This window comes from Orycteropus afer, unplaced genomic scaffold (assembly GCF_000298275.1).
Source record: "Orycteropus afer afer isolate SDZICR_OR568_19922 unplaced genomic scaffold, OryAfe1.0 scaffold00204, whole genome shotgun sequence".
Classification (NCBI taxonomy): Eukaryota; Metazoa; Chordata; class Mammalia; order Tubulidentata; family Orycteropodidae; genus Orycteropus; species Orycteropus afer.
In genome coordinates this window covers 6,162,507-6,175,296 of record NW_006921791.1, presented here as the reverse complement: position 1 = coordinate 6,175,296, position 12,790 = coordinate 6,162,507, and the positions used below count along the sequence as shown (strand labels likewise).

Genomic DNA, 12,790 nt, shown 5'->3' with positions numbered 1-12,790 from the left:
TTATTCTTACTGGCTGTCCTTTGTAGGTAACTTTTTGTTTTTCCTGTGATGCTTTCAGGATTCTGTCTTTGTCTTTGGTTTTGGTGAGGTTGATGATGATGGCCTTGGTGATTTTCTTTTGGGGTCTATCTTGTTTGAGGTTTGTTGGACTTCATCAATGGATATATCATCCTCTTTCTTCATATCAGGGAAGTTTTACTCCAGCAAATCTTGAACAATTTTCTCAGTGGTTTTATTTTTCTCTTCCTGGTCTGGAATTCCAATGACATGTAGGTTTTTCCTTTTGATGGTATCCCTCATGAACCTTAGGCTTTCTTCATTTTGTTTTGATTTTTTTTCTGATTGATCCCTTTCCGAATATGCATTCAGGTATTTGTCTTCAATCTTATTAATTCTGTCTTCCACTGCATCAATTCTACTTCTTTATCCTTCCAATGTGTTACCTATTTCTGACAATTTAGCATTAATCTTCTGGATTTCTGTCTGTAGATTTAGAATCATTTCTAATTTTTCATTTATATTGTCATTTTATTCTTGTATTTCCCTCCAAAATTATTCTAACGTTTTTTTACTGTGTTTTCTTTGGTCTGTCTCTCAATCATTAAAAGGTACCTAAATGTAATTCTTTTGAATTCCTTATTAGAGAGTTCCAATGCTGCTTCTTCCTCAGGGATGTATTCTGGGTCTGTATCCTGCTCCCTTGTTTCTACAAGTTTATCTTGCTTCTTTGTGTGGACTGTGATGGTCTCTTTTCCCTGGGATACTGTGTTTTTGTATTTAGATCTCTGTTAACTGGTTGTGAAGAGCAGCCAAGGGTGATTCATGCTCTTCTTGGTGGTGTTTTATCATTGGCTCTCGCTCAGTAAGTGACATTGCAGGAGGTGTGGGTGTAGTTGTATCTTATGTCGACTGTTGCTGACTCAGTTAGACAAAAATTACAACTGAATAACCATCAAAAAACTAAAAGCACATGGATAAAAAATACACCATGTAATCACACAGGAACAGTAACCAAAAAAGGATAAAAGGGAAAAAAGAAGAAGAAAAAAAAACAAGAAAACCTGCAATATCTGGCGATAAGGACTAAGAGAGAAAAGTTATAGAAGGAGAATAATGAAGCAAAAAATGGGAAAAAGGTAAAAAGAAAAACAAGGAACAGGGTTAACCATGAGAAAAAGGGGGACAAAAAAAAAAAAAAAGAAAAAGAATTTAAATTAAAAAAATTTAACAAGGAACAAGGAAAAGACAAAAAAGCTGTAAACTAGGACCTGAGAGTGGAAGGCTAAAGAATAATAGTAAAGAGGACAAAAGTATTAATAATAATTATAATTTTAAAACAGACAAATACAAGCAAACTAAACACCAGAAAAAAGAAAGAGAAAAAGAAAAAAAGAAAAAAATTGGTGGAGGACAGGGCAGGGCACCCAGGCTCCATTGAGCTCACAGACTGGAATGGGGTTCCTGCAGGCCCAGAAGTGGGTGGGAGTGGGGGATGGTCGCATCTCTGTTCACCAAGCGGGTGTGGTGTATAAGAGTAAGAAGAGGAATGTCGCACCTTTTGAGTCGTGCAGGTCCGGAGTGTCCTTGGGGTTACTGGCAAGCAGAACATGTTCTTAAGTCCCTGGAATCTGATAGAGCACTGTCTCTTTAAATATCCAAAATGGTCAAGTCGCTTGTAAACATGCAAAATGGCGGCACCCTCTGGACCGGCAAAAGTCCACATCTCAGCCCGTCTTCCTCTTCACCACTGCTTTCCCTTTTCTTCCACAGCCACCTGAACAATCGTCCGTGTGATCTCTGGCTAGCAGAGCTGATTTTTAGGTTAATTCTTAGGTCCTACCACCACTCAGGAATCTCCAAGGTGTCTGTGCCTTCAGGATCACTCAGGATCACTGCCAGACTGCAGCTCCGTATGTCCCCTTTTCTGGTATTTTCATGCAAATTCTTTTGCTAGTTGGGGTTTAGTCCACTTCTATATCCTTCCCTTCAAGGCTCAGGGGTCCAGGATTATCTTCTGTGTCTGTGTTAATTGGTTTCCCTTTTCTTTGTTGAAGAGTGTCTGTGCTGTCTTTCTGCCTATTCTGCCATCTTGGAATCTCCTACACTTGGATATTCTTATAGCATGTACAAATACACATGTAGAAACATTATCTGCTAACCCTATACATGGTAATGGGCACATTATCCTGCCCAGACATATCTGGTATTTTAGTCTGTCTGTGGAGGAAATCTTATGAAAACCTAATAATCACTACATATGCTATGTGGAACTCTAATAATAAATTTAGTTTAATATGAGAAAAAGATCTAAATTTAAATAAATATTCCTTTAAAAATAAAAAAAAAGAAGTAGGATATAGACTCTATTTGAAAAGCTGAACATAGACATTTTATAACTTCCAAAAGATGAGAAAAATAGACCAATAAAAAGCACTTAAGTAACTAATAATATGTACATAACTTTTCTCCAACTAAGACTCATAGGGAATCATTAACTCTACATATGATACCATTAAAGTGATTAAACTGTCCTTTTCCAAAAGCTATGACATTCATTTCCCAATAAATTACAATTTTAGAACACTTTGACATTACTTAGGAAAATATATTTAAGAACTCTTTCTTAGTCTTAAAGATGACAGAAATTATTTCAGAATATAATTAAAATATCAGGACAAGGTAATGATCTTTGAACAAATAAATTTGCTACCTTCAATAGGTCGTCTTGTTAGGACTGTAAGCTGCAAGAATTTTTAATGCATAGAAAAATAAAATCATTGTATATATTTATTAAAAATCAAAGCAAGTAAAAAGTTAACCTGTAGAACACATTAATTAAAATTATTGTATATGGATTAGTGCAGAATTTTAAAACTCATCATTATTAAACAAAGTCATACTTAAATACCAAAAAATCCAAACCAAACTCATTGCCATCAAGTTGAATAGACTTATAGTGATGTTACAGGACTTAGTAGAACTGCTCCCATATTGTTTCCAAGGCTATAATCTTTACAGAAGCAGACCGTCACATCTTTCTCCCATGCAGCTGCTGGGTTGGTTTGAACTGCAGACCTTTTGGTTAGCAGCTAAGTATTTACCCACTCCACCACCAGAGCTCCCCTGCTTCAAATACAGTCTATTATTTATGATTATTTTTTACAGCTGCTTTTTTAAGGCTACTAACAGGAATGGCAACAACACTGGAATACTCTTCATTTTATTAGTTTCAGATGGGCTATTGTAAATAGTTACCTTTTTAGAATTATACTTTTATTAACAAATTATAAAATATATAGATTTTTAAAAAAACTAGTTTTTTTTCTCCTTTTTAAAAAACACACTATTCTCATATACTTCCTTCACAATTCTTTTCAATCATATGATTAGTCCTAAAATCACTTCAGTTAAAGAAACTCGGTAAATTTTTGGTAAATTAGTATTTGCTAAAAATTAAAGCATAACTGTGTTATGGTGAACATCTGCTAACCACAGAAGCAAATTATTTTTAATATTTATGAGGATGCAGTCTTCTAAGAATATGGTGAAAGTTCTTGAAGCCGTACAATTTTAAGTGGTTCACAGACTACCAGAAGCATCCCCATGTTAAAATGCCTGCATTTCAGGTAATTTTCTATTCTGTTTCAACACAGCATCTCTGGCGGAGTTTTTGCATTTTCTCCTGGTTAATGAATAAAGAGGTATTTTCGTGTGTATTTCTGGTTAACATTTAATGCTTCTACAATTTGGAAAGAGTGAAGCTGAGGAGGTAGGAGAGGGAATAGTTTTCTGAGATGTTTTTGGCATCCTGAACTGTGTAAGGGGTAAATAGTTGGAACACTATAGCTTGGGGAAAGAAAGGCCTGAGGGACATTGATGCTCTTAAGATTTCCACCAATGAAGAAACCAGAATCCAAGGAACTGTGTTCAAGTTCTGTTATCAGCAGCTTCTTTCTGAGAGGTGGAAGTAAGAGTAACTCACTGCCATTGAACTGGTTCCAACTCATAGCAACCCCTCCTTGGGTTTCCGAGGTAGCGTCTCTATGGAAGCAGATTGTCCAAACTTCCTTCTGAGGGGTGGCTGGTGGGTTTGAACCACCAACCTTCTGGTTAGCAGTCAAGTGCCTTTGGGACTACGCCACTAGAGTTACTGCCTCAGAAACCCAAGGAGGGGTTGCTATGAGTCGGAATCAACTCGATGGCAATGAGTTTGGTTTTTTTTTTAGGCCTTCACTACTGTTAAATAGGGAGATGTGGTAGTTTAGTGTCTAAGGCATTTGACTGCTAACCAGAAGGCTGGTGGTTCAAACCCACCAGCCACTCCTCAGAAGGAAGGTTGGGCAATCTACTTCCATAGTGTTACTGCCTTGGAAACCCAAGTAGGGGTCGGTATGAGTCGGGTCCAACTTTATGGCACATAACAACAACAACAACAACAAACTGTTAAACAGATAGGTTACTCATTTCTTGTTGACTACCACATTTTTCAGAGGCTATTTCAAACTTTTTTGACCTTTCTCAAATGCCTCACCTCACTTCTACTCGATCAGCAAACAACTTGAGTATTTTCTTATTGGTAGAACACACAAACACCACTAATGGAAGATCTTTTGGTTTACCTCTTCTACACCTGAAATGCCCTTCAGTTTCTTTTTAATCCTTTCCATTTCTTTCCTGGCAGAACAGGAGAAGAAATGTTCCTTGTCTTTCTCCAAACTAAACTCTTTTTTGTGGTTTCATTTCTTCTCAACTCCTTCAGGGACTGCTCCATTAATTATCATCTCTCTTATTATACAGTTAACTTATCTCTTTTTATAAGATCCTTCCTCATTATAAATATATGTATGTCCTCATTTCTTCAAAACAACACTTTGACTCTACTTCTTTCTTAAAAAAGTAGCTTTCTGCCTTGGCATCCTCATATCGATTCATTTACACATCACTTTATTAAAAAAAAAAATTGAGTACCTATTGTTTAGTGGGCATTATATAAGATTCTCACACTTTAATGGTGAACACCAAAGGCTCAGTCCCTGTCCTTATGATATTTATTACAGATATTTAATTGTTAAAATCTGGATTCTGCCTCTACCCCAAGTTAAAGCATTTGTTATTGACATTGGTGACATGTCATCTTCCTCCACTTCATATACATAATGAAGTCAGGATAAAATCCAAGTGACTGAGAGTGCTTTGCCAATGCTCAATGTGATCTCAAAAACAGACCATAGGTACTGTGAGAGCCAAAAAAATGTTTTTCCAGGCAAAGGATCAGAAATTAAAGAACTATAACAATCAAGATTAACACATAAGGACACAAGAAACTAACTTTAGAGTGGAAGGGGAAGGTTTCTTTTCTTCTTCTTATAGGAGGCAAGAGCTCTACCAACAATAGAACATTAGAAAATGAAAACTGCAGTAGAAAATCAAAAGGAGAGGGTCTTAAGAAATTCAATAACCTAGGAAGGGATATCCTTGAGTGAAAAAGTGGAATACTGCCCCTGCTTATACTTATCTGAAAGCCCTTTGTATATCAACACTTTGAATTGTACTTGTCACTGCTGAGAACTCCACTACACAAGAGCTCCAGGCAGCCCAGTCACTGTAGTAGGCGGTGACTGACTGCATCTTGAACCCTTGAAAGCTTCTAAAGTAGTACAGAAGTCACTACACTACATATAATTATAAGGATGTTTGAATTCAAGAGAACTAGTCAATAAAGGAAAAGGATTCTATTATTTTGCTAAATGTTACTGTTAAAGATCAAGAAATAACTCTTTTCCTGTGGCTTCTGCCTTACAAACATCATTAATTTCTGGCAGAATGAGGACAGGCTATATAGCTAACTTTCAAATACTGTTACTGAGTTAAAGGTAGGGGTGATGTAATAAAATCAGACTAGGATTATTTTATTTTGAGTTTTAGTATAATATCTGTGCAACTAAGTGATTTACATATCACTTTTTAATAAAAAAAGATGATCCCTTCTGAGAATTGTACCTCATGCTGTTCCAAAATAAACTTAAATGTTGTATTTTCTTTTTTTAGTCTTTAATTCACAAGTCAGTCTTACCTGTGATTAAATTTCTAAAATCCTTCAACTATTATAAGGAGCTCTGGTGGCATAGTGGTAAGGCATTTGGCTGCTAACCAAAAGGCCAGCAGTTTGAACCCACCACCTGCGCTGTGGGCAAAAGATAAGGCAGTCTGCTCCCATGATGATTTACAGCCTTGGAAAGCCTCTGGGGCAGTTCTACTCTGTCCTAGAGGGTCACTCTGAGTTGAAATTGATTCTATGGCAATGGGCTTGGTTTTTGGGTTTCAACTGTTATATCTTTAGGAAATGAAACTTGTTTAAAATAGGTGAAATCTGAAGCCTAGTATAGATGAATTTATAATTGCTGAGAAAAACAAGATGGGGAACTCAAAAAAAGAAGTGAAGTAAAGTAGGAAATTTCATTCTATTTTGCAAAGGGTGAAAAATTAATACTTCTTCACCTTGGTTATCTAAATCAGTAATTAGTACATGGAGGGATGTATAACTGAAAATCAGTCAGGGTGAGAGTTTAATTTCCAAGGGAGAGTTTTACATAGCTGGTGGAATTTCTCATTATCAAAGTCAAGGATTTCATTTTTTTAAATGCCTTCAACAAAGCACTCCCACTGACCATACACAGAAGACACTGGGAGCACGGCTTTGATAAACCTGCACTAAGCAACCAGTTGGAAAACTTCAAGGACCAATTTCAGAATACATGAGTGACTCTAAATTGGGGAAAGGTGAATACGATTTGTGATGCAGCTATCACTTGAGTGTTTTCCAGATGGTTATTTTAAGATTCCTAAATGAATCTTATATGATAAGTTTTTATTTGTTTTCCTTAATAATCTAGAAAACAACAAACCCACTGCCAGCAAGTTGATTCTGACTCATAATGACTCTCAGTGGCTTTCCAAGGCTGTAAATCTTTACATAAGTAGGTTGTATCATCTTCCTTCCATGGAGCAACTGGTGGGTTTGAACCACCAAACTTCTGGTTAGCAGCCAAATGCCTTACCCACTACACCACCAGAGCTCCTTTCAATAATTTAGAAAAGCGACCCAAAATATTAAAGCTCTCATAGGGATTATAATTTCACTAGAAACAAATCAACATGTATAGTACTGATGATGTAATATTAATACATTAAAAAAATCTACTTATGGAATTCATGTTGTTGTTGTTGTTGTTATGTGCCGTCGAGTCGGCCCCGACTCATAGCGACCCCTCCTTGGGTTTCCGAGGCAGTATCACTACGGAAGTAGGATTGCCCAACCTTCCTTCCGAGGAGTGGCTGGTGGGTTTGAACCGCCAGCCCTCTGGTTAGCAGGCAAGTGTCTTAGCCACTATGCTACCAGAGCTCCCTATGGAATTCATAGCAAAGTCTAAATATCTATCCAGTCAATAATAAACCTTATATGTCAAATGGATAAAATGGAATATTAGAAAAAAAGAACATAAAATGATTTATCTCTATTTATTCTATTTGATAAAAGTATATGTAATCAAAGTATACACCGCTTCAAATAATTTTAAAATTTAAAATAATGGCTTTTTAACTAATTGGACTTAAAATAATCACTGTATTAATATGATGACTTGCTGCACAGGACCAGCACCAAATCCTGTAAAATTCTATTTATATGCAAGGGTTTTAGATAATATATTCAAAGTAATTAACTTTTAAGGAAAATATTATGAAGGAAATCAGGACTTATCAAAAAATAATACTCGAAATCAAATACTTGTTACTTACAATTAGCTGTTTCAGTCCAACAAAAGATTGTTCTACTGAGTTGGCATTTAGTACTTGTCTCTTTGCTGCAGCTTGCTCACCCAAGAAGCGAAGCATTAAGTCTTTAACTGCATCTCCCTTAAAAGAATATTAAGGAAAATATGTCAAGACAATAAAACGTCAAAATACACAGCTAACTAGAGTCCATAACTAATCAAAATTTCTTTTTTCTTCATTGGTTTATGGAGGAGAAAAGGTGGCTATAGTATAGCAAAACTTCAATTAACCAGAAGCTAAACTGCCACAAGTATTAATAAATAGGGCAATCTACTTCCGTAGTGATACTGCCTTGGAAACCCAAGGAGGGGTCGCTATGAGTTGGGTCCGACTCGACGGCACATAACAACAACATTAATAAAATAGGAACACTGGTGGTGTAGTGCCTAACGCATCTGACTGCTAACCAGAAGCCTGGTGGTTCAAATCCACCAGCCACTCCTCAGAAGGAAGACTACGCAATCTACTTCTGTAGAGATACTACCTTGGAAACCCAAGGAGGGGTCGCTATGAGTTGAATCGACTCGATGGGGGTGAGTTTTTTTTTTTTTTTAATTAATAAAATGTATATTTTTAGAATTGTTCTTCATTTTGAAAAGAAAATAGGCTTCACCATGTACCTTTATCAGGTATATGTTTATAAGGTTTAAGGTAAGAAGTAAAACTAAGCCAGCAGAGTGGCTGCAGGTGATAGGATTTAGGGAGGATCCTATACCCCATCATTGTGAGGTGACACTGCTGGGGATAGAGGGCCAGCAGTAACTAAAGGGAGTAAAATGTGGGGGCAGGGACTCATGATGGAGCAGACAGACCTGAACAACAGTGCTGCAGAAGTCTCACCAATTCACTAAGCTTGCCTGGACATTTATGGAAGGCATTAGGGCCAAGAGCTAAAGAAATCAAGTTACCATTGGCATTTAAGTGCCAGCTTTCTTTTCAATGCCAAGTTCACTTCCAAACCAAAAGCAAAATAAAGACTCCAATATGTACTTTATAACCTTGCTCAGCCACTTCTTCCATTCCCAGAAGGTAGGAGGGGTACACTTTGTGTTGCACATCACGGAAGGGTTAATGTTATCTTTATAGTAATTTCTAACTCATAAACTGACCCCTCAAATTATTTTGATCTGTGTTGTTATCTTCTGTTGATTCTGTCTCAAAGTGATCCTATATGATAGAGGAGAACTGCCCCATAGGGTTTCTTAGGCTGTAATCTTTAAGGAAGCAGATTGCCAGGTCTTTTCTCCTGCAGAGTGGCAGGTGCTTTCAAACCACCAACCTTTCTGTTAGTAGTCAAGCACTTAACCATTGTGCCACCAGGGCTCCGTATACTGATCTGCAGCCAGGGCTAAGGAGCATTAAAAGTGCAATTAATGGGTGAGAAGGAGGAGAAAGAGGGTGTTTTTGGAATCCAGAGGAAAGAAGAGATGTACCAATAACCTGGAATGCCCAGGGAAAAATTTAAGCTGGTGTGAAATATGGGTATGCTCCAAAGAAAGAAACCCAGGCTATTAGCATTTATAAGCTAATGTAATTCCCTACGGCTAAAAGAGAAAGGTAAAACATGTCAGAGCCGGAATTTACCAATTTTAATGACATATGGGAACAAGGGTCCCATCATGCTAATACGCTAAGATAGCTGTAAAGATCTACAGGCTTAAGTACTATTTTGGTGGCTGTACCACAAGGTTGTAGGAGGAATCCTAGGAATAAGGGAAGTGCTCTGAAGACTGAACACATGTGAATATCAGCATGAAGCACAGTTCACTAAGGCACTATGCCTGCTACTGAGTGGCTGACCTGCCAAGGAGAAGTAGCAATGCATAGGCAATGAAGCATTTCTCTTAAAGGTGTTGATGTACCAAGGGGAATTTGTCAGAGTGGCAAGAGGACAAAGAGCTGTGACATGAAGAGAGTTCTGAAACATCTATCTCCCTTTTGGAGGTGCCACTGCCCTCGGAAAGGTGATGGGGTTGGGGAGCAGCTGCTCTGAGGTTACTGAAATGTACCGCGACAGGGCTTAGAGGCAGCCCAGAGTCAGTCTGACCTTCCTGTGACATGCAGCTCTTGGCTTCCAGCAGGGCATGCAGGGCACTGCACAAGAGCATCCTTGAGGGCTGCTGACAGAGAAATATAAGCACAAAAGCCCTGAGGTCTCCCAAACTCCCTAGCAAGCCTCAGAGAGAAACAAAAACTAGGACAACCTCAGGGGTGGGGGGTAGGGGGGTGGAACAAAGCCCAAATCTCTCCATCTCAGTTAGCAAAAAAAGCCTGCCTTTTAACCACAGGAAAGCTAATGCTATTACTGCAGGTGGACTACAGAAGAGCTAATGGTGACTGAGGATGAAGAGAGAATCAATTTGGAAATGGCTCCTGCGTAGACTTCACAACTGTCCCAGTTCCCTACCTATTGTTTTCCTGTTCTTGTTGAGGAAATAAAAAGCACTGAAGTAGGTCCTCTTATAAGAAAGGTTATTTCAATCTTTTGCTATTTTCCAAAATGGTGACACTAAGGAAAAAAAAAAAAAAAAAGCAATATATAGATCATGCTAGCAAGAGATGCAGAAAAGCTGCTGAAATTGTCTGCTTCTCCCCTTTATGCTGACACCTTCTATTGAGAAAAAGGAACAGACAGCCTGTGGCAGTAGGGAATCTGGTGGCTCTAGGTCACACATCTATTTCTTCCCCTGGGTGTTTAAAGAGGCCAAACTGTACACTGCTGATCTAGAAGGAGCAATTTTATAATTTTTGCTTTCAGGGAGTAAGGTGAAATACTTCAAATGCCAGAGCCACAAAAACAGCTAACTGATCTAGGAGGGATAATTAAAGGGCAAAATAAAAAGAGCTCAGACATATGGCTCCATAAAGCTTTGCAAGAAAGCAACTCATATCAGACAAAGAGCATTATCTGAGCCAGAGGAGCAACGAAATAGGCAAAGAGCAAAATCAAATCTTAATACCAGTGAGGGAAGACCAATTTAATTTCCTCCATCCTTGCAGCATTCTCAATTAATTAGGCCACATTGCAAAAATCTTTTGCTCTTATAATTCCCTGTTAGTTAACATTTTAGTTACCAAGGAAGTTGCTGAGATATAAGCATATGTATAACTAACAAACATTCTGCTTATAAAAGCCCAAAGATGTGACAAAATGCTGAAGACAAACTTAATTCCTGCTTTGTGACTTAACTGAAGGCAATTAATGGCACTGTGGAATCATGATATCTTTTATTAAATATCTGCTAGTGGTAAGTAGCGTGAGGGCATGTGAATCCCTGGTTTGTTTTTCTCTCAGGAACTTTTAGACAACTCAAAAGTTGTTGGCTCAAAGCAAAGAATGCCAGAAAGATGTTTACTTGTTTTATTGACTATGCAAAGACATTTGACTGTGTGGATCATAACATATTGTGGTAACACTGAGAAGAATGGGAATTCCAGAACCCTTAATTGTACTCATGAGGAACCTGTACATAGACCAGGAGGCTGTCGTTCAAACAGAACAAGGGGATAGCGCATGGTTTAAAATCAGGAAGGGAGTGTGTCAGGGTTGTATCCTTTCAGCATACTTATTCAATCTGTATGCTGAGCAAATAATCTGAGAAGCTGCTCTATATAAAGAAGAGTGTGGCATCAGGATTGGAGCTTCCTCATTAACAACCTGAAACATGCAGATGACACAATTTTGCTTGCTGAAAATAAGGATGACTTGGAGCACTTATTGATGAAGATTAAAGTATTCAGTCTGCAGTACAGATTACACATCAATATAAAGAAAATAAAAATCCCCACAACTGGACCAATAAGCAGCATCACAATAAATGGAGAAAAGATGGAAGTTGTCAAAGACTTCATATTACTTGGTTCTACAATCAACAACAATGGAAGCAGCAGTCAAGACATCAAAAGACATATTGCATTGGGCAAGTCTGTTGCAAAAGACCTCTTTTAAGTGCTGAAGAGCAAAGATTATCTCCTTGAAAACTAAGATGCATCTAACCCAAGCCATGGTATTTTCAATCACCTAATATGCATGTGAGATCTGGACAATAAATAAGGTAGACCAAAGAAGAGTGGAAGCTTTTGAGTTGTGGTGGTGGCAAAGAATGCTGAAAGTACCATGGACTGCTGAAAGAACTAACAAATCTGTCCTAAAGAAGTGCAGCTGGAGTGCTCCTTGGAAGCGAGAATGGCCAGACTTCATCTCACCTACTTTGGTCATGTTGTCAGAAGGGACCATTCTCTGGAGAAGGATGTCATGCTTGGTAAAGTGGAGGGTCAACAAAAAAGGGGAAGGCCCTCAACATGATGGATTGACACAGTGGCTGCAGTGATGGGCTCAGGTACAGTAGGGATCATGAGGCTGGCCCAGGAGTAGGCAGTGTTTTGTTCTGCTGTATATAAGGTTGCTATGAGTTGGAGATGACTTGATGGCACATAACAACAATAACAACAACAACAACAACATGTTGCTCATAGGAGTCTCATGGTAAAAAAGGGTTATTACACTTAGCTGCTAACTGAACAGTTATAGGTTCAAGATACCCACAGGTGCTTCAGAATAAAGGCCTGTCACCCAAATCACAATACAAATTAAAAAAGAATAAAGGCCTGGCAGTCTATTTCTGAAAATTCAGTTATTGAAAACCTTATGGAGCACATTTCTAATCTGGCACACACATGAGGTCACAATGAGTTGGAACAGACTCAAAGGCAACTGGTTTATGTTCCTGATAGTTTCTAAGGAGCTGCACTTGGAATGGATATACATAGAAGCTAATGGATTCCTTCAAATCAGTAAAACATTACCTGAAAGCCAATGTATGCAAGGCAATGTCAGAAGAATGTAGGAGATGATACCATGTAAGCAAGCCAGGGACTCATTCACAATCTGGCAATGGAGAATGAATGACACTCCTTTCCCTGGTCAGATATATTTATGGAAAAGTAGGTGGCTAAC

At 38.1% G+C, this 12,790-nt stretch overlaps 1 protein-coding gene across 1 annotated transcript in view; it reads right to left on the bottom strand.

The window, feature by feature from the left end:
- Positions 1-12,790, bottom strand: part of TRAPPC12 (trafficking protein particle complex subunit 12) — a 226,615-nt gene that overhangs the window by 192,407 nt on the left and 21,418 nt on the right. Inside the window, exon 2 of the mRNA XM_007948126.1 lies at positions 7,798-7,914. Within this exon, the coding sequence (XP_007946317.1) occupies positions 7,798-7,914 (117 nt within the window). The remainder of the gene's footprint in view (positions 1-7,797; positions 7,915-12,790) is intronic.